This window comes from Pteropus medius, unplaced genomic scaffold (assembly GCF_902729225.1).
Source record: "Pteropus medius unplaced genomic scaffold, Ma_sr-lr_union100, whole genome shotgun sequence".
NCBI classification, from domain to species: domain Eukaryota; kingdom Metazoa; phylum Chordata; class Mammalia; order Chiroptera; family Pteropodidae; genus Pteropus; species Pteropus medius.
In genome coordinates this window covers 16,720,649-16,741,079 of record NW_024349797.1, presented here as the reverse complement: position 1 = coordinate 16,741,079, position 20,431 = coordinate 16,720,649, and the positions used below count along the sequence as shown (strand labels likewise).

At 53.5% G+C, this 20,431-nt stretch overlaps 1 protein-coding gene across 1 annotated transcript; it reads right to left on the bottom strand.

Moving 5' to 3' along the window:
• Positions 1 to 539: 539 nt before the first annotated feature.
• Positions 540 to 9,678, bottom strand: CCDC197 (coiled-coil domain containing 197). The gene is made up of 7 exons (XM_039884353.1): positions 9,572 to 9,678; positions 8,226 to 8,308; positions 6,521 to 6,699; positions 4,999 to 5,104; positions 3,954 to 4,053; positions 3,761 to 3,881; positions 540 to 743 (listed from the first exon to the last, which is right to left on the bottom strand). The coding sequence occupies exons 1-7, from the start codon at positions 9,676 to 9,678 to the stop codon at positions 540 to 542; spliced, it is 900 nt and encodes a 299-aa protein (XP_039740287.1).
• Positions 9,679 to 20,431: the final 10,753 nt, after the last annotated feature.

Sequence of the window (20,431 nt, the reverse complement as noted above, 5' to 3'; positions counted from 1 at the left end):
TGGGCAGAAGGCACTGACTCGGCATTCAGCTTCTGGGAACCAGTGAGGAGACACTTCCCACAAATTCATTATCCACAGTCTGCTGCGCTCCGCAGTCTGTTGTGTGCAAGGTGAGCTCCCATGCATCCTGCAGCTCTGGGTGGCTCTTTACGAGAGTTTCTGTGACTCAGACAGTCCCGATAACCAGGCATCCATCCAAAGCTCCTCATTCTCAGATGAACCCACCCATGACAGAAAGGCAGCCCCAGATGCTGGTTGCAGGTCTCCAGCCTGGGACTTCCCACCTGGCTGCTGCCTCCAACCCGGGAACCCTCATCTCTCTCCCTCATGGTCCCAAGCAGGCCTCTTCTTAATCCCTAACAATCCACCAATATGGGGAACAGCACCACCAACCCAGCTGGCTCCAGGACCCTGCCTGCCCTCTCACTGCCCCTAGGCCGGCTCCCGCCCTCTCGGGGGAGCTGGTGCTGAGACAAGGAGGCCAAGCAGGTAAGGAGATGGTCATGATGCTGGCAGGGCCTATGCGGCCGCCAGCTGGGTCAGTACAGGCTGGAGCACTCTGAAGTCTGGACACTGGGAAAAGGGGTCCTGGGGATCAGACCTTGACTCCTTGGACATTTCCCGAAGGGTCCGCTGCACCTTCTGAATCCCTGGTCTTTGAGGCTGTCGCCTGACCAGCATACTCTGGGTTCCATGAGCAGTGAGATAAATTTCACAGTCTCCATTTTGTCCAACATAAATTCCTGGGAAGGGAAAAAAGCCTCTCACCTGACAGTGCTTTAGATCCCGGACACCACTTTGCAGGGACTGAAGCACCATCGAAATTTACCTGCATCTCCTGTAGCTTTCACAAGGGCCCTGAAAAAGATGTGGTATCAACGACTATTGGCAAATGAACATATCTAGGTTCTGAGAACCTAAGTGACTTGTCTGAAGCTGCACAGCCCAGTGGTGGCAGTTCTGAATGACTCAAGAGTCTAGATCCTCGTGTGACTTCTTAAGTGTGGCTGTCTGCCTCTTCTCACTGCTTCCTCCATGAAACCCATCCTGACTGCCCCTAGCCTCCCTCTCTGAAAGTCATTAATTTCTTGAGGATCAGGGGACCCTTTATCTCCTCCTTCGTCCGTCACTTTACCTAGCACGATGCTGAGCACATGCAAATAACTCTAAATCTAGTTTGAGTGATTGTTACGGGAGATCATTGGGACCCTGATATCATTGTGTAAATTCTTCCTTTTTCTTGGGAAGAAGATGTAATTAACGCAACTGTGACTACTTAGACAAATGTGCCCTTATGCAAAACTACATTATTTATATCACAACCTGAAGGAGTAAAGCCCCAGGGAATGCCAGTTACGTGGCCTTCAACACGAATGGTGCCTCTGAGCTGTGCCACGGAGTGGCCTTGATACTGCCTGGGAAATTCTTGTGAGAAGTCCTTCTCAGCTTGGACACAGGCTTGCTGCCTGTTCACTGTCGCTACTGGACAACACTAGAGAAGGGATTTGCCCTTCGGTATTCCAGAGGAGCTAAGGACCCTGTTTGAATATTTCCGTTGAACCTGCCTCAAGTAGAGAAAGCAAATTGTGACCTAGGATGAAGCCGATACTGCAGATGGCAGGCAGGAAAGGGCGGAAAGGCCAGGTCCTTGATGGTGCCACTGAGCCTCAGGTCGCACCATGCCCGAAACCCACTCGGCCACCAAACATCCACTCACGACTCAACACATGCCTGTTTGAAGAGTCAAACGACCTCGAAAAGAAAGGCCAAGGCTGTAGGACTCACACTTCCAGGCTGTAGGACTCACACTTTCAAAACTTACTACGAAGCTACAGTAGTATGACAGCGTGCTTGTAAATGAAGATAGACATCCAGATCGACGGGGCAGAACTGAGAGTCCAGAAATAAAACTTCGCATTTACAGCCAATTGATTTTTGACAAGGATGAGGAGACAATTCAATGGGGAAAAGGGTAGGTTTTTCAACAAATGGTATCAGGACAACTAAACATCTTAATGTGAAAGAATGAAATCGGACCCTCGTCTTAGACCATATACAAAAATTAACTAATAATGGATCATAAGCCTAAATATTAGAGCAACAACTACAAAATTCTTACAAGAATGTAGGTATAAATCTTCACAACCATGGATTAGGTAGGCAATATTTTCTTAGGTGTGATGACTAAAGCACAAGTAACTGAAGAAAAAATAGCTAAATTGGATTTTGTAAAAGTTAACAACTTTTGTGCTATCATCAATATGAAGAAACAACCCATAGAATGGGAGAAAATGTTTTCTTTTGGGGGGGAGAAATATTTTCAAATTATATATTTGATAAGGGACTTGTATCCAAAATATACAAAGAATTCTAGCAACTCAACGATAAAAGACAAACAGTCCAATTAAAAAATGGGCTAGGGATCTAAACAAACATTTATCCAAAAAAGATATAGAAATAGCCAATAAACACATGAAAAGATACTCCACATTATTAGTCATCAGGAAAATGCAAATCAAAACCACACGAGATACCACTTCATACCCACTAGGGTGGCTAAATTACAAAGACAGACAGTATCAAGTGTTGACAAGGATATGGGGAAACTAGAAGCCTCATACACTGATCATAGATTGTAAAATTATGTAGCCATTTTGGATAACAGTTTGGCACTTCCTCAAAATGTTAAACATAGAGTCACCACAAGACTCAGAAATTCCACTCCTAAGTGTATACCCAAGATAATTAAAAAGATATGCCCACAGAAAAACATATGCATGAATATTCAGAGAAGCATTATTCATAATAGCCAAAAAGCAGAAACAACCCAAATGCCCATCGACTGATCAATGGATAAACAAAATGTGATCTGTCCAAACAGTGGAATATTATTGAATCATTTAAAGGAACAAAGTATTGATTTGTGCTACCATATGGATGAAACTTAAAGACATTATGGGAAGAAGCCAGATCTAAACTGTATTTGGCGGGGCGGGGGTTGGGGCCGATGCTGAAAATGTTTAAGAATTAGGTGCTAATGATGGTTGTGCAATTCTATACTGGAAACATTGAAGTGTGCTCTTAAAAAGGGTGAATAAAATTATTAAAATTAAAAATAAAAGATATGCTGTTGTCAGCGGAAGCCAGTCTGATCGCATATCCTCTGATACTGCAGCATCAGCATCATGACTGAGGGGGGATTTGTCCTGGTGGGGGCAGTGAGAAGGGGAAGCTCCGTGGACTTGACCGAGTCTGAAGTTTAAATTGAAGACCCTGCACAGAGCTCCCTCAGGGACTGAAACGCCCCTCTCACTGTATGCACATGTGTGTAAATGTGTAACCACATCTGTGTGCATCTTGGTGCACGTGTTTGCTGGTGTGTCAGCGTGTGTTCCGTGTGTATTGTTGGGGTTGCAGGGAGCACATTGGAATGTCTGTATGAGTATATACACTGTGCGTGTATGTGTGTGTGCATGTGTGTGTGTGTGTGTGTGTGTGTGTGTGTGTGGTGATGTGCCAAGGTGGGTCTGCACATAAATTCCAGGCAGGGCAGGAGTCCCTTGACACCTGCCTCCGACCCTGCACCTAATGGGTGCTCATTCCAGTTTGTTGAGAGACTAATGGAGACCCTGAGACCTACTGCACCAGGAGTCCATGCAGCCATGGAGGGAGGGGCTGAGGGGGGCCTAAGCACAAATGCACCATGAGCTGAGGCCCAGGACGGCTGCTGAGGTCCGGCCTGGGGGCAAGGAGCCCTCACCTGAATCAGGTCGAGCTTGGCAAAGAGGTCCATGCTCGTGGGTGCGATGCGGGCGGAGGAGCAGCACAGCCGGGCCATGTTGTCGACGGACGGCCGTTCGCACGTAGCTGAGCAGCTGGTTCTGCAGGAGGAGGAGGAAGCAGCTCGAGCCCTCTCCCAGCATCCCCTGCTCCCGCCGCTGTTCACAGGTCACTCAGGCCGGAGAAGCATCCTGGAGCCAGGAGCCACCTTCTCATCCTGCTCTGTGTTCCCCTCCCCAAGGGCTTTGATCTGTCCCTCCCCACCCAGAGTGGCTGGGGCAGGGGCAGAGGCAGGGGCTGGGGAGGGCCCCGGGGAGCCCAGCATGCCTCTCCCTGGCCGGCTCAGAGTGCTAGACTTCAGGCCTCCGGGTTGCTGCAGCCGCCTTGCTTCCCACCTTAAAAAGACCCTTCCCTAAGCCGCTCCCTCCCTAAGCTCCTTGGTTGAAGGTCAGTAGGCTACAGATCTCAACTTTCATGTCTTTCACATTAGGATCCCATGGGGCCTGACAAGTCCTACATCTACTGACTACACCCTGCCCAGGCAGAGTGCGCCCAAAGAGCCTTGTGGCCCAGGCCTCACTCCCCCTGTCCCCCAGCAGCCAGAGGCCAGAAGGGAACAGGCTCTGGTTATGGGGAGGACGGGACTCAGGAGGGTGACTAGCCCACAATCCCCCGGGACAGTGAGAAGGAGCTTGAGAGCTTAAGTTCAGAAATTCTGGCCCCTGGTCATGAACTTCAACCATAGCTTATTCTTCTGAGCATTACTTTTCTGCGAAATAGGTACTAGGCAGAATCGAGCAACAGTTGGGAGTTCCCGTTCAGGGGGAGGCCTGTGCCAAGCAGTCCCTGGTAGTGATCAGCGAGGTATAAGAATTTCTAAAGACAGTGCACAATAACCATGCACCTAAAAGTCATTATTTTATTGTTAACCGCCAGCATGATAGAAGGACTGAGTAAGCGCCTGGGACTGGACTGGGGGATCCCAACTCTGGTTCCCGGTAGAGCTGGTTCCTTAACTATCTGTGTGGCCTCAGTTTCCCATCTGTAAGGTAGCATCTACCACATCTTACGGACTCCTTTTGGAAGCTAACAGTCACCATGGAGAAAAAATAGGGGAAAAGGTGTGTGTGTGTGCGTGTGTGTGTGTTGGGAGGTGAGGGGACAGCAGCTCCCAGCCCCTGCCCCCACCCCTGGGCCAGCAGAATGGTCTCACAATACAGCCTTTCATGTCTTTCTGGTAAGTGACGTCGTTTCCCAACTGCCATCGCTGCTCCTGCCTGTGGTGACACTTCCTCTGCAGCTGACCCAGCCGGACCTTGAGGCTCTGAGGTGAGAAGGGCCAGGGGCCAGAGGGGTCGCTGCCCACGGTGGTCTGCGTGATGATGGGGTGGGGGGAGGAGAAAGTTCTGGGAGGTCGGGACTGTTCAAAGCCCCAGGAGATGCAGAAGAGGGCATGTCGGGCTGACTAGGGTTTGAGCCCCGACTCAGCTCCTGGAGCCTCGTTTTTCTCACCAGAACCAGGACCGCCAGTCTGTGTCCTTCTGACCTCTAGGACTATGGGAGGACACAGGGTAACGAGGTTGTGGATGGCCTTCTATGGTGCAGGCCCGAGGGGGCACAGGGCTGTCCTGAGCGTACACACTCCCACCTCTGGGCCCCGTGGGGTGTGTTCAGACGACACAGGACATACCCGAGTGACCTCACTTCTCTGAGCCTTAGTTTCTTCCCCACAGAAACGGGAAGAACAGCATGGCTGGAACTCAGATGCAGAATTTAAGGGGGCATCAAAAAAACTCAGTAATTAAGATAAATCGTATTTTAATGCAATGTTTTATAAAAATCAAAGTTAATGCCAAAAAAAATCCGTGATGAACAAAATGTTCAAATTTAAATAAAGACAGGATCTAACCCTGAACTTGCACATTCACCTCACTCATTTCCCCTATCCTCAGCCTTAAAAATAGAAGCACCTACCTAAAGGGGCTGGGGTGAGGTTTAAATATAAAATGCTTATCATGGTGCCCCAGCCCTGAAGGGTCTGAGTTCTCTTAAGGAAAAGAGGTACAAAATGGTGTAGGTCCTCGGTACTGCCACTAGGGGGAAGAGACTCACTGCAAACATCATGCAACCGTCCTTTGCAAGAATCAACCAACCTATCAGCCTTCCTTGCCTGGTGTCCCCTTTGCCAACTTTTTGATGCCAGGCCTTTCCCAGAGCAGTCTCTGCTGCCTGCAACGCCTATCTTTCCTGGTGTAAGTTCTATTTATTACAAGATTAACCAAAAAGGAAAGAGAGAGAGAGAGATGACTTCTTGGAGGGGCACTCACTTTGACGTAGTTTGAGTCTGGTGTCTCTCAACAACTTAGCATCTAGGTTGCATCGCCCCCATTTGATGAAGAAATTGAGGTTCAGAGAGGGTACAAACTGCCCAGGGCCATATATCTAGTCAGAGGCGGAGGTGGAATTTTAACCCCAGTCTGTCTGAATCCAGAACTCACGGCTTTTCTACCACAAAGAGCACCTTTTAAGCATAAGTTGAACCTCAGGAGAAGCCCCAAGTTCCAGCAGAAAGGGAATGGAAGGGATACAGAACAAGGTTCTGGAGTGACAGCCTCCCCCAGACGCTCTCAGCAGCCTACCACGGCTCTAGGCCTTTCCCAGGGGTACAGAGGGAAGGGGTCGCCTATGCCCCCAGTTCTCTGGACCTAGGGGAAAGAGCCAGGCTGCCGGCAGCTGTTACTGGGATAAGAGCTCTATGGCTCTCTTCTAGAGACCCCAGGCTCTGGTGGGCGGCCTGGCTCATCTCAGAGAAGGCCTCCAGGTGCTTCTGGATGTCCTGGTTGACTGCAAAGAGCTTGCCGTAGTGCTCCACCATAGCCTCCACCAGGGCCGCCTCTGGCTCCTCTGCTTCGCTGTAACCTATGGAGACAGTGCCATGGCGGGGTGGGTGGGCAGGAAGGCTGGCCCTCAGCCCTCCCCTGCAGTGGGTGGGACTTCTGCTGTTGCCCCCAGAATTCCTCCTGGAGCGCCAAAGTTGAGAGGCGCCAGACAATCCAATGCAGGGCCTATCGCAAGACAGCAGGACTGGTCCAACACCTATCTGGCCCCATCACTCACCTCCCACCGCTTCAAAAGAATCATCAACATTTAAAAGGCTACCTAGCCATCTCAGACTCTGGATCAAGGCTGCCCTGAGAGGCAGGAGACCACCCCTGAGGACAAACTGCCTACTGGAGGAGCCTGCAGGAAGGGGACAGGAATCGTTGTCAGCCTGAGTGATGGCTCCCAGCTCTGACAGTTACTCATTCTGGGTGGGTTGAATAGGGCTGAGTTGCTGAATTAGAAAGGCTCCAAACCAGGAAGCTGCCAGAAGCAGCACTGGACGCTGGGTCTGCTTCAAGCCCCTTGCTTGACCCAGAGCCCTACACCCCTCTTGGGCTTAGTGCTCAAGGCTCTTTGAGCCACACCTCCCTGCCAGGTCCTAGTGCCCCAGCACCCTGGAACTTACCGTACCCAAACCTACTGTGCAGGGCCATGGCTCCAGCCTACATCTGTGCTATTCCCTCTGCCTGCAATTCCATTCCCCTATGCTGAACTCATCTGAGCCCCATGAGAGGCTGCTTCCTCTATGAAGCCCTCCCTGACCTCCAGAGCAGAATTCTTGGGGCTCTCACAGCTCCACAACCCTTAGTACAGTGGCTATGAAGTCCGACCAGAGTCCGAGACCCAGCACCACCACTTCCTGGCTGGGTGACCTTAGCTGAGTTCCTTAACCTCTCTGAGCCTGGGTAACCGTTCTCAGAAGCTCATAGGCGAGTAAAAAAGATTTGCTAAAGAGTTGAGCACAGAATAAGTATTTAATAAATGGTAATAGCTATTTTTATTATTAATGATATTAAGATAATAATAATGATGGTGGTAATAAAAATACATATTTGTCTCTCTTTCCCTTTGCTAACAAGTTTCCAGTACTTGTAACAGTTGACTCTGCCATAAATCATGATAAAACAATAACGACAAAACCCATTTCAGATGTCTCTGTAATTTTAGTTGACGATAGCAAAACAAAAAGCAAAACTAAAGACAAATGAAATACTAGTAATGATAGTTCACATTTCCTGGGTGCTAGCTAAATGCTAGGTACCGTGCTACATGCTTATTAAGGATGAGTTCCATGTGATCCACGTGACCGCTGCTGCTCCCACCGCACAGATAAAGGGACCAAGGCCTTGAGAACCCACCACAGTCTACACTGGTAGCCCCGACGGGGCCGAGCTTCCCCAGGCAGGCTGGCTCAGGCAGGCTGAGCCCTTCTCAACCACGCTGGCTTTGGTCTTTGTAGATCCCCACTCTGCACATGAACTCGAGGTTCAGCAAGGCCCTTGTCCTAAGACTGGGAGGTGGCTGCAGACAGGATAGGCTTTCTAAGGAAGCAACATACATACCCTGGGGGATTTTCTCAAGGACCTTAATCAGATAGTCTTCAAAAAGTTTGTGCTTCTCCACCTCTCTCTTCAGCTTCCTCTGCCTGTGGAGACATTTCAGTGACGGTGAGAGCCAGATATGAGAATGTGGTTTGGAGGTTCCTAGGTCGTGATCCCTTGCGAGGCCACCCTCTGTGGTCTCCTGCCCGGACCTGCACTGGCTAGCCACTGCCTCCATCAGTGCACCACGGGCTTAAGTCTCTCCATCCCCCCCGCCCCCCACTTACTGCTGAGCAAGTTGAAACACAAACAGGTCAAAGCAATGCCAGTGGTCACACTGTGAGGAAGGGACCTGGGGGAGAGTGAAGCTGGGTCATTCTGGCATGGGGGTCTAGTAGGGTGCCTCTCCTGGAGGCTGAGCAGGGGGTGGGTGGTCTGAACCCCTAATAGCTGCTGATATGGCCAGGTGCTTCACCTCTCTGTGGCTAGGTGGCCCAACTGTAATAAGAGAGATGCCCCATCGCAAGCTGACCGGGACCACACCTGGAATACCTAGCATATCGTGAGCACTCAGTCTGAGGTCGGGGCTCCCAGAAATCCCCAGAGGGGAGACAGCCACTTGTTGCTGCCTAGCCACACCTGATTCTTGGGGCTTCCCCAAGCAAAATGAGTCTCCAGTAGGTCACCCACTCTGGACCCAGTCAAGGTCAGGGGCTGAAATGATGGGCTCAGTGACCCAGGCCAAGCCACTCTGCCTCTGGAGCCCCATTTTCTCCTCCATACAGTCCTGAAAATGCAGGGAAAATTGTCTCTCTCTACAAACAGTACATGGGGCCCTATGAGCCACGATGCCAAACCTTACTGGGGCTGGGAAGCCTTATAGAATCTGATAGAAGGGTTGGACCTTTTCTCCATAAAACTGCTCAGACTCGTCTATTTTCAACTAATTCGGGCATTGGTCGGCAGCCTGAAACTGAAGGGCCGCACGGTGGGAGGAGGAGGCCCGAGGACCAGGGTCTCCACTCAGCCAGGCAGCAACCTCGAAGGCTGATTTTAGAGGGGATGGGCTGACAGGTGCACAGGAACAGCCACCCACAGCCCTGCTTTCGCGATGGGAGACTAAGCCCAAGGAAAGTTGGGACCGGCCCAGGGTCTGAGGTCAAAGGTGGGAGCTGAGCCCCAGCCCCTCACCACAGCTGCCCCTCCTGGTTTACTTCTAGGCATCATTGCCTCCCTCGTCCATCCCATGGCCTGGTCTCCTTAGGCATCTATGCTCAGTCCCTGACACTTAGTCCCTGACACTTAGCCCATGGCACGTGGCACTGAGGCTGGGGCAGGGACATGGCAGGGCCTGGGAGAACTTGTACTTGGCCTGGAGCTGACAGAGTTCCTGCAAGAGCAGGGGCAGGTATCTGTCCTCATCACCGGTATTGCTTGGGCCAGACCCCCGGCCTGTGTCCATGGCCGCTGGCATTGCCCCTCACCATCCCAGGCCACCCTGGAGGATGAGGGCCACGTGGGCCAGGCAGGAAGAAGATGGACGGCAACCGCGACAACCAGGGCAACTTTCTCTTCTGATCCTCCCGACAGTCCTCGGAAACCAGGCTACAGTCCAACTGCATAGAAAAAGAAACAGAGGCTCAGAGGGGACGGGTACCTGGCTGAAGGACAAACGTCAGGCCTGGATTTGAACTTGGGTCACTAAATCCAGAGTCTTGGGTCTTTGAGCTGTACCCCAGCTCTGGAGGGGCCAAACGGGCCATTCCGTAGCAGCATTATCACCCTCGCTGCCCCATAAGTGGGATGGCCCCATCACCGCCAAGTCCCAAGGGCCCCAAGGTGCCCGGGACTGCCGGCAGGTGCTGGCTTCTGAAGGCATCCAGGAAAAAGCCCTAGGTAAAAGCTGGAGACTGGTTCAGAAAGCGGCCCGCATGAGGAGGCGGCAGCTTTGTCCTCTGTCCCTACCCACCAACCCCCACCTATTTACGTATTTAACTGACATCATAAAATCCGACCGTATACAGAGCTTATTGAGCTCAAGTGGCGACCGAGACAGACACTTTGAATAAGCTCATGGTTAAGCTGGGAAGCTAGTTTAGTTGACAAGTAGTTCCGACCCAGCCTTGCAAAGGGTTGCAAGGGCAACTCACCTACGTCTGGTTCCCAGTTATGGCCAAAAGGTGAAGAGAGTGTCCCTAAGGGTGCCATTCACTGGCCCCCTCCTGGGCTAGCCCCAGCACATGGGAAGGGGGAGACGGGGAGGGGCTACAGGGTCAGTTTTCCCAACCCTGAGCATCAGACCTCATGAACATGGGGAGGAGAAAGGGGCCCAGCTGACTCATTCACAGCTCCAGGAGCCCAAAGCCACACTGGGCCATGACATCACAATGCTGGCTTGTCCTGGTGCCGTGTCCATTGCGAACCCACTTGTGGGCGGAGGGCCCGATTCTCCGTGGTTCCGTGCCCCTCCCCACCAGTTCAGCTCCCAAGGAGAAGGGATAGTTGGAGGGCTGGTGACTTCAGGGGAGACTTGGGCTCTTTTTGTCCTTTCTCTCAAGGTGGGTCATCTGCAGGCGAGGCGGGTCACCCCTGACGCCCTGACTCTGTGGGCTGCCCAAATTCCACTGCCCTGTCCTAAGACTGTCCTTTTTACCTCCTCCTACCTGATTGTGGGTGGCTGCAGCTCAGACACTTCTTCACCTGGGGCATTCAGCAACCATGAAGCCTCAGCCCTGCCCACAGCTTGGGACCATGCCTGGCCCAGGGCAGGGGAGGGGACAAACTAAAGGAGCCTTCAGGACCTAAGCCTGGGACCTGCCCCTGCCTTACGTATCAGGATCAAAGGCTGGGACTGGGGCTGGGGCCATGGCTGGGCTGGGGGCTGAGGCAGAGGCCTCTGTCTCAGAGGCCCATTGTGACTCTGGGACAACTCAGAAGTGAGAGGTGTTGGGCCCATTGTGACTCTGGGACAACTCCCCAATCTCCCACTCCTCAGCAGCTCCCTCATGACCCCTCATCAGCGGGCAATGGATCCAGTCCCTGCTGGCCCAGAAGTCCCTGCGCAGGTCCCAAGGGGGCTGTCTCTGTTGGACCCTCCACGGTTCTGAAGCCCATCAAACAGTTGTTGAGAGAGCCTGGTCCTGGCCTGGCCCAGGGTTCAGACGAAGGAGGGGGAAGGACGTCCGTGCAGGGAATGCCAGCACGGAGGGAGGGAAGCCCCAGGTAGGGGCTGCCCACGGGGTCAGAGCCAGTCTGGGGGCAGGGGTGGGGGGTGCCGGTTGGAGTCGACAATGTCTGAGTGAAGAGTGAGCGAAGGAGTAATGTGGGCAGGGCGCTCCCAGCAGGAGGAATGGCGGGAACAAAGCTTCAGAGGCATGAAGCAGCACGCATGGTCTGCGAGGTCTGCGGGCAGACCCTTAAAAACAGAAGGTGAAGGTCAGGGTGGGAGTGGTCCAGGATAGGGCTGGAGAGGCTGCCGGCTGGGGACGGCGCATAGGCCAGGCCGCCTAGTTGCCTGCAACAGAAACTCAGCAGGCTGCTCTGGGCAGAGAGGGCGTCTGTGGAAGGCTGCGAGGAAGAAGGGCACAGAGCTGGGAGAAAAGCTAAAGACTGAGACTCAGAAGGAAGGGGCCCAGGGCACCCCCGGAGATCCAAGCAGCAGGAACTCAGGAGATACCCTCTAAATGAACCCTCCCCACCCTCTTTTCAATGGCCTCTCCATCCTCAAAAATCAAAGTCCTCGAGAGGGCGCCCACTGGCTGAGCCCGGGCCGTGTGCCCACCCCTTGGCTTGACTGGCAGTCACGTCATAGGAGCTGCACTGGGGGCTGGAGGTTTCCCAGAGCGAATCCCAAGCCATTGGCTAGAGAAGGGGATAGGGGTGCTGAGCAGGTGCTTACCTCGTGGAGGCTCCGAGAAGCCAGGCCAAGGAGTCTGGGCTTTACCCTGAAGGCAGCAGCCACTGAGGGGTTTCCCTTGAAGGCATCTCGGATCGTGCTGCAGCTCAGGGCGAAGGTGAGGCAGGAGGGCCAGAGGATGCAGTGGCTAACCTTCGTCAGCACGGTTCCAAGCGCTTTCCACGCAGGGGTTAATTTAACGTGACACACCCACGTGGTAAAGCTGTATTTCACGGAGGGGGAAACTGAGGCCCTGAGGTTTAGAGACTTGTCCAAGGTCTCGCTGTTGGGCCACTGCTGAGCTGAGATGTTGGTTCAGGAGTCAGCACCCCAGAAATGCCGGGAGTTTGAGTTGCAGGGACGTGGAGAGAGATCCGGTGGGGGTCCTACAGGATGTGATGTAGAGCGAGCCACACTTGGGGTGACTCCATGAGCATATCTGGGCACTGAGCCTTCATTCATAAAGAGCAGACGAGTGACCCGGACCCAGCTGGCCAGACCTCCATCTCTTCCCAGGCTCAGAAACCCCAGAACCTCATCGCCCAGCAGCTTAGGGCCCGACACCACGTGACCCAGCGCAGCCACAAGCAGTGGGTTGTAAGGTTGGTGGAATGATTTGCTTCCCAGTGAGGATTTTGTTTTTGGCCTGAAGCGTCCTGTACAGTCCCCGGAGAGCACTGGGCAAGGCTGGGAGAGGGACTGCGCTGCTCTGAGAGATTTTTCTTTGTCAGCGGGAAAAGCAACTGTCCTAATTACCAAGGTTTGACACCTGCTATGTAGTCACCCTGCCTGGCTCTTCGCCTGAAGCCTTTCATTTGCTTCTCAAAACAATCTCCCAAGGTGGTGGAAGCGATGCTCCCTTTTGCAGATGAGAACACCGAGGGTCCAGGTGGGGACGTAGCTTGCCAGACGGCACACGGCTGATAACCGGGAGCAGGGCTGGCAACCTAAGTTGTGGGGCCCGGTGCAACATGAAAATGCTGGGCTCCCTATTCAGAAAGTTAAGAATTTCAAGCCATGGCAGAACATAAAACCGAGTATGGACTCTCCTGAGCATGGGCCCCCAGCACCTGCACATGTCCTGTGCTAGGATTTGAACCCAGATCTAGGGATTCTAGAATCTTCCTTAACTCCACCCTACTCCCTTGCTAAGCCACCACCCGCCTCAGAGCCCTCTTCACTGCTCTGGTTCTTCCTCCTCCGCGTCCCTCCCACATTCCCCAGCAAACTGCAGATCCCCGTTCCCTGCTTAGGGTAAGAACCAATGGCTCACATTGGGGCTGAAAGGAGCTTTAGAAGCGAGAAGACCAGTGGCCAGATGGAGGCAGCAATGGCCAAAGTTATGCAGTCGGTGAGGGGCCCAGGCCTCAGACTTCCCAGCCCGCCTCTATCCCCTGGGCTTTGGGAGATAGAAACCCAAAGTAAGGCTGCCCGTTACAGACAGCTGGGAACCTCGGGAGCTGAGAGCTGGCTTCAAGGGCAGAACCACAATTAAATGGCAATAGAATCCCCTTTTAAAGCCTTAACAAGGGCTCCTGGGGCTGGAATTTGACCCCAAGGCTTGAGTCTCACAGCACAGCAGAAGGGAGGGCCAGATCAGGCGGCCTGCCCAGAATTCCAGCCCTGACTGCCCTGCAGCCCCAGATGCCCCCACAGAGGACGTGGCCCGCCTTCCCCAGCAGAAAGTGATGCTCGGGGAAGACTGAGCCTGTGGAGCCAAGCAGGACTACCCGCTGTGTGACCTTAGGGAAAGTATATAACCTCTCTGAGGAAAAGTATAGATAACAGCACCTAGGATTAACCCCTAGCACAGGACCCTTTCCTGAGAGCAAATTTGGACAGATGGAGAGGCTGAAGCCAATGAGCCCTGTCTCTGGGGTCAGCTGCCAAAGGTGGCTTCAGGGAAGGGGTGGGGAGTGCGTGAAGCCCAGGCATAGGTGAGTGGGTGCACGGATGACAACTGTGGCCTATTGATCATGCTGGAATTTTGCTGGCACTATCTAGAGTCCTCCAGCCCCTCACCCCTGAGACAGATGAGACCTATCCATACTTCCTTCCCAGCCCAGGTAAAGAGGATGCAATCAGGGCCCGGGGCCCAGGAAGTGTGCTGTGGCCACTCAGCCTGTGAGGACCCCTGCCTGGCTCCTAACCTCACACCTGCCCTGTACCAGGAAAGGTTCCCAGAGCTGGAGAAATGCCCAGGCAGGTCCTGGAACCCTCCAAGGCCATCTCTGGGCAGCCGTCCTGACTGAGACTGGGCCTTCTTGGGAGGGAGACCAGTGGCATTGGCCACGGTTCCAGAGTGTGCCCCGTGGGGGCCGAGCCTTTCAGTGTCTATAACGGTGGTGTCTTGACTCCCTCCATCCCACCTGGCAGCATGGGAGGAACCGGCCTCCTGAGGAGAGGTGTAGGAAGGGGCGACTCTGACCACAGGGATGTAGGGCTGAGGGGCAGCCAGGGACGTCATTAGCTGTTTCCTTTCTGTCCCCAGGAAGAAGCTTCGTGGCAACTTGGAGATATATTGAGGTTCAGGGAGCAGAAAGGGTTTAGGGACCCAGCGGAGATGAGCTCAGATCACACCTCTTCATGCTCCAGGGGCGATGTCGCCAGCCCCGCCCCACTCTGAGCTTTGGTAATGGGGGTCGACTCAGCAAGGCCCATTGGTTCTGCCACCGAAATCGCATAAATCCAACCACTGATCCACCTGGGCCAAACGTCATCTGTCCCGCGGGAAGCGTGCAGCAGCCTTCCCTGATCGTTGATCCTGCTCTCTGTCCCCTGCAGGCTGTTCTCACTCCAGTGGCCCGAGAGGGCTCTCCTTAAAGTCCAGACCCAATCGCCCCATTTCCCTGCCTCAAACCAGTGCCATGCAGACAAATGTTGAACCGCTTGGAGGCCCAGGGGACAAAGCCACGATCCGTGAAACTTGCCAATTTCCGTGTTGAAAATGCTCCCATCATGGCTGATTTTAAGCAACTCATAGTTAACAACCTGCTTGCGAAAGTCCTGAAGATTTAACAGGTGGTTCTCAGGCACTGGTATGAGTTGGCTGCAGCACATTGCTGGTTTAAAGTCCTCCGATAATTACCAGTGAAGTTCCAACACCGGCTCCCACACTGGTCTTCCCCCACCCCACCCCAGGGCCTTTGTACCTGTCGTTCCCTCTGCCCAGAGCACTGTTCTCCCGGCTCTTCATAATGCTCTCTCTCTCTCACGCTTCAGGTCTCAGCTCAGATGCCACCACCTCAGTGTGGCCTTCCCTGACCCTGGTTCCAGCTTACTGTTGGTTTCGCTTTGCCCTCGTCGAGTGAGTTCTGTTTTCGTACTCATTACTCGGCAGTGTCTCACTCCCTACTGCAACGCGACCACGCGGGGCAAGGACTGGAACTAAATTGTCCCTACTGGACACACAGCAGGTGCTTAATAGATGCACAGGTACACACAGAGCTTGGCAGATACACAGCTTTGGTTTTGAGTCGTAGCTCTCCCCTTAACCATTAGCTTCACCACCAGTGAGTCAATCTCTCTTTGAGCCTCATCTGTAAGCTGGGGACAATAGTGCCATGTGATTGATGGAGCTGTAAGGGCCTAAAGATGACCTATGTAAGGAACTCAGTACAGCATCTGTTATTACTGGGGCCTCAGAAAATGAGAACAGCCTCTTCACTTGCATATACTCAGCCACAGGCAACTCATTCCCTCCAAGGGTAGCGGTGTCCACGCCTGGACCACAACATCTGCCCTTCCTTACGTTCAGATTGAATGTCTCCTTGTAGTGTCCCTCCTTTAGTCCTAATTCAATGGCTTCCCCACACCGAGTCCCTTGCTGTCATAACTTATTAATGTCACGCATAGATTGATAGAGTCATATTTCAGCGCAGTAGCCACACGAAAGGCAGATGTGACCTCCCCCGGCAGCCCCTCTACCGTCATGAGCTGTCTGGCTGTGGGTGAGTCCCTTAACCTCGCTGAGCCTCAGTTTCTTCCTCTGTGAAATGGGGTTAACAATAGTACGTACCTCATAAGTAGTGGCGGGGATTAAATTAGCTGACATGCACTTAGCACCTGGCACATAGTAATAAGGGCTCAAATAAAAGCTGCTGCTATGACTTTTATTCTGCCTGGTGCAGGTCCCCTCCCCGAATCAGCATGTGTGCCGTTTGCGGGTCCATGGCTGTTTCTAGCTAAAGCCAGGCCCTCTTTCGAACACTCTGTAGCCAGGCTGGAAAAAGGGCCAGTTCCGCCTGGGTCACCCACCCCACCGACACACCCCAGCTGTCAAGGGTGACTCAGCAGTTTTCAAGGTCTCCCGGGGATTACCTGACCCTGGGCGGTCACCCATCCACTGAGCTTGGTGGGCGAGGCCCCCAACCCCTGGGATGTGAGCCGCTTGAGCAGGGGCTGAGAGGCCCCAGCTGGGGTGACTTCTGCCAGCTCCCTGGGTGGCCTGGACCCAGCCCTCTCTTAAGTAACATTTTTTAGGGAGTCCTGATGTTCTTAAAAATGCTGACGGTGGTGGGTGAAGTAGCCAAGGAGACCAGCAGGAGCAGCAGTGAGGAAGGAGAACCAGGACGGCGTGGTCCCGAGACGGGGTGCACCAGTTCCTAACCTGGCCCCATGGCCCCTGGGACTGTGAATATGGGCAGCATCCAGACCTGAGATTTTTGTCAGCTTTCACTGGCAAAAGGAGTTTTGCAGATGGAAGTAAGTTTCTGGAACAGTGGACTCTGAGACAGGGAGACCACCTGGGTGGGTCTGATCTAATCCCACAAGCCCCGAAAAGGCAGAGCTTCTTCTCTGGCTGGTGGCAGAAGGGCAAATCTGAGAGATTCACATGTGTGACAGGGTTTCAAGGCGAGAGAGGCTGGGGTGGAGGGGTCATGGGCGAAGCCGTGCGACACCTCTGGGAGCTGAGAATGGTCCCCAGCTGACAGCAAGAAAACGGAGACTTCTGTCCTGTGGCCGCAACACCTGACCCCCGTCAACAACCTGAATAGTTTGGAAGCGGTTTTTTCCCCAGAGGCTCCAGGTAAGAGTCCCAGCCTTGACTTCAGCCTTAGGAGGCCCTGAGAAGAACAGCCAGTAGACGACCTACAGAATGTCTGGGCCAGGCCAGGAAAGACTTCATGAGACAGGCTAAGAATTCAGGCCAGATCGTGCAGGGGGACGGCGGCAGGTGGGCACGGGGAGCAGAGTCAATGAGCGTTTCAGGACTAGAATCCTCAGATAGGCCCAAAATAAAAATCTAATATTTTCAGAATTCAGGTTCTTCTCATTGACAGACCTGTCCCAGGAGAATGTTTGTACCCAGATGAAATCCCAAAGGCTTCCTTGGAGGGCCATCATGGGCCCAACTGAGGTACCAGGAGCACCACGCTCTGAGCAGCATTTGCCATGGGCGGGAAGGGCAGGGGCTGAGACTCGACAACCAGTAGCCTGGCCTTGACAGGCTTCCCTGTACCAGGTGTCAACTTGTACATGAGGATAGCAGCCTGCTCTCCTCATATATAGTACACAGTCTGTGCCTCCAGTCCTGGGTGCAAAGGCTGCCAAATCTTCTGACCTGGGAGCAGGATATCTGGGCCTTGGCCAAGGTCAGGGGACCGGCTGTCTTTTTGAAGACAGACTATTTGACTCCGCAGAGTCTGCAGCAGCTGTCAAGCTTCTCAGTGCCTCTGCATGGGGCCTGGCCTTACACAGAGTGGGTGCCACTCACCCAATTGCTCATTTGGACTCCCGCGGCCCTCGGTTAATCATCCTCTCTTACGTGGACCCAGCATTTTGCAGTTTACAAAATCTTTTTGCAGTAGGATTTCATGGAGATGCAAGCATGCAGGGTCCTACATTCAGAAACTCTTTGTTTTCCTGCTCTGCTGTTAATTATCTTGAAAAAGCTCGAGAATTTTTGAGCAAGGAGCTTGCATTCCCATTTTGCCCCAGGCCCTGCGAATTCTGTAGGCGGTCCCCATCTTATGTCCCTCTGACCACAGTCTTGGCAGGGGGTCATAAGCATACACACTGCAGATAAGAACCTGTGGGTGCCTCCGGTGTAGGGACCCCTGCCCCAGGAACAGGGCCTGGTAAGACGCTCAGTAAATATTTCTGCAAAGGAACTAAATTTGCCCCCTGAGACTGGACAAAGAGTCTTCTCTGCTTCTCAGGGCCCTCCTCGGGCACAGAGCTGTAACTACCTGAGCCCCCGAGGCCTGGGCAGTGACTGTGTCCCCAGCTGTAACCTCAGAGCCCAGCACGGTGCAAGCCCACGTATTTAGTGGGCGTCCAGTGAGTGTTGTTAAGTGGGCAGAGTGTAGACTGAGTCTGGGAGAGATGACTGACTTGCCCAAGTTCTCAAGCGAGAAGCTCCACACTTGGGCTCCGGCTCAGGTCCACAGAGTCTGAGCCAAGTGTGCAGCCCTGACCATGCAGCTGTCCCCAGGATCTGTGACCCTGCTTCTGGGAGACATTGGATCAGGGGCTCAGGTGATGGACACGGCTGCAGGTTGGGAGTTGACCCCTGCCCTGTCCTTTCAAGGGACCAGTCAAGAGAGGAAGCTGAGCGTCCCTTGCACATTTGCTGCGTGTAGCAGACACTGTGATTGCCCTGCTCGGGTCCCCCATCCTGACCCCTCGGTGCACACCTCCAGGCTTCTACCTGCCTGCACCTGGATATCTTGCCACATGAGACACCGTACATGCCAGGAGCAGCCCTCAGCCACCCACTGGCAGGGGCGTGTGCATATATCCCCCAGCTTCCCCACCCCTTTAACGGGACGACTCTGAGGCTTCGGATCCACACGGGCTCCCAGAGTTCCCTGCAGGTTTAGGCTTCGGCTGCCCTCGGTAAGCGGCTGGAGAACGCGCCCTTCATCGGCCGACTTTCCTCTTCTGTCCCCCTTCCCTCTCCCACCGCGTATGCTGGATCGCTTCCCAGATGCGCTGTGTACCCTCACCTCCTTGTCTCGGGGTCTGCACCTGGGCCAGGACCCAAAACCTCGAATCACGGCCTCGTTTCTGTGGGGCTACCAGGAGCTCCCTCCTCCAACTCTCCAGAGTCTTCTCGGCGGTGTCATTTTCCCGGGGCAAGAGGCTATAGGCTGCCTTCGGACCGGTTTCCACTTCTTCCCAGGAACAGAGCTAGAAAACGTTTCCCAGCCTGTCTGAAGTCAGAAGTGACCAGGTGACGAAGTGCTAGCCAGGACAACGTGAGAGCAACATCCACCACTTCCGAGCCTGGCCGATAGAAATTTTCCATGTGCCATCGTCCACATTCTCTCCTCTTCCACCTTGTTCCGAATGAACACGGGGACCTCAGAATTAGCACGGTAACAAGACGGCGGAGCCATCCAATGAAGCAGCCTGTGGCCCTGAATCAGCACTGAAGAAAGCCATTTGCCAATGAAGAATACCAGCTGTGTGCAGATTATCAAGGGAGGAACAAAATACTGAGTTTGAGCCGTTATTGTTCGGGGTTTGTGACAGCAGCAAATCTTTACTAACTCAGAGGGCAAGAGGCGGGACCTTGGAGGCGGGCAGACCTCAGTTCAGTCTCGACCCTGTTACCTAGCGTCTGAGTGTCCTGAGCAGGTCATTAATCAATCCTATTGCAGACTGCCCCCAAAGAATCACAGTCCCTGTTTTATGGATGAGGAAACTGAGGCCCAGAGTCACATGCGTGGCTAGGAATTGACAGAAAGGGAATTCGATCTGACTCCAAACCCGGTTCACAGTTCACAAGAGGGCTCCAGACCCTTCTAAGCCCTCTCTCTCTCTCAAATGTCCTTGTCCTGGTTGCCAGCCACCTCAGGGCTCTTCTGTGACCTCACATTTGATGCTGAGAATTCGGCCACATCACTACGAATGGCCAGGCTCTTTTCATGAGAGCAGGGACCTAGACTGTCTCTGCCCCTGACCCTGGGGGCATTTTAGGGGCTGATGGCAGGCAACAGGGGAGATGTCTCAGTCAATCTCATCTTATCTTCAAGCTATATTCTTGTCCCCAGGGAAGCCTCCCACTGCCTGGACATGAGAAAGAAGGACCCCCTAGCTCCATCCCTGCATAGTACATTGCAGTGTCTTCAAACCCACCTACTCCTCCCGTCAGGCGGTCGGAAGTGACCCATGACCCAAGGGACACGCTAGCCTGTCAGTCAGGGGCCCTGCAAATGGGATTACCAGATTTAGAAAGAAAAATACAGCATGCCCAGGGGGACGCAGACAGGCACCAGACTGCCTGGGTCGGAAACCAGGCCACTGGGCGCTGTCGCCTAGGGATTATCTTCAGGCTCTAGCAGTCCCTTTCCCGGGACTTGTGGCCCAGCAGACACCTGATCCC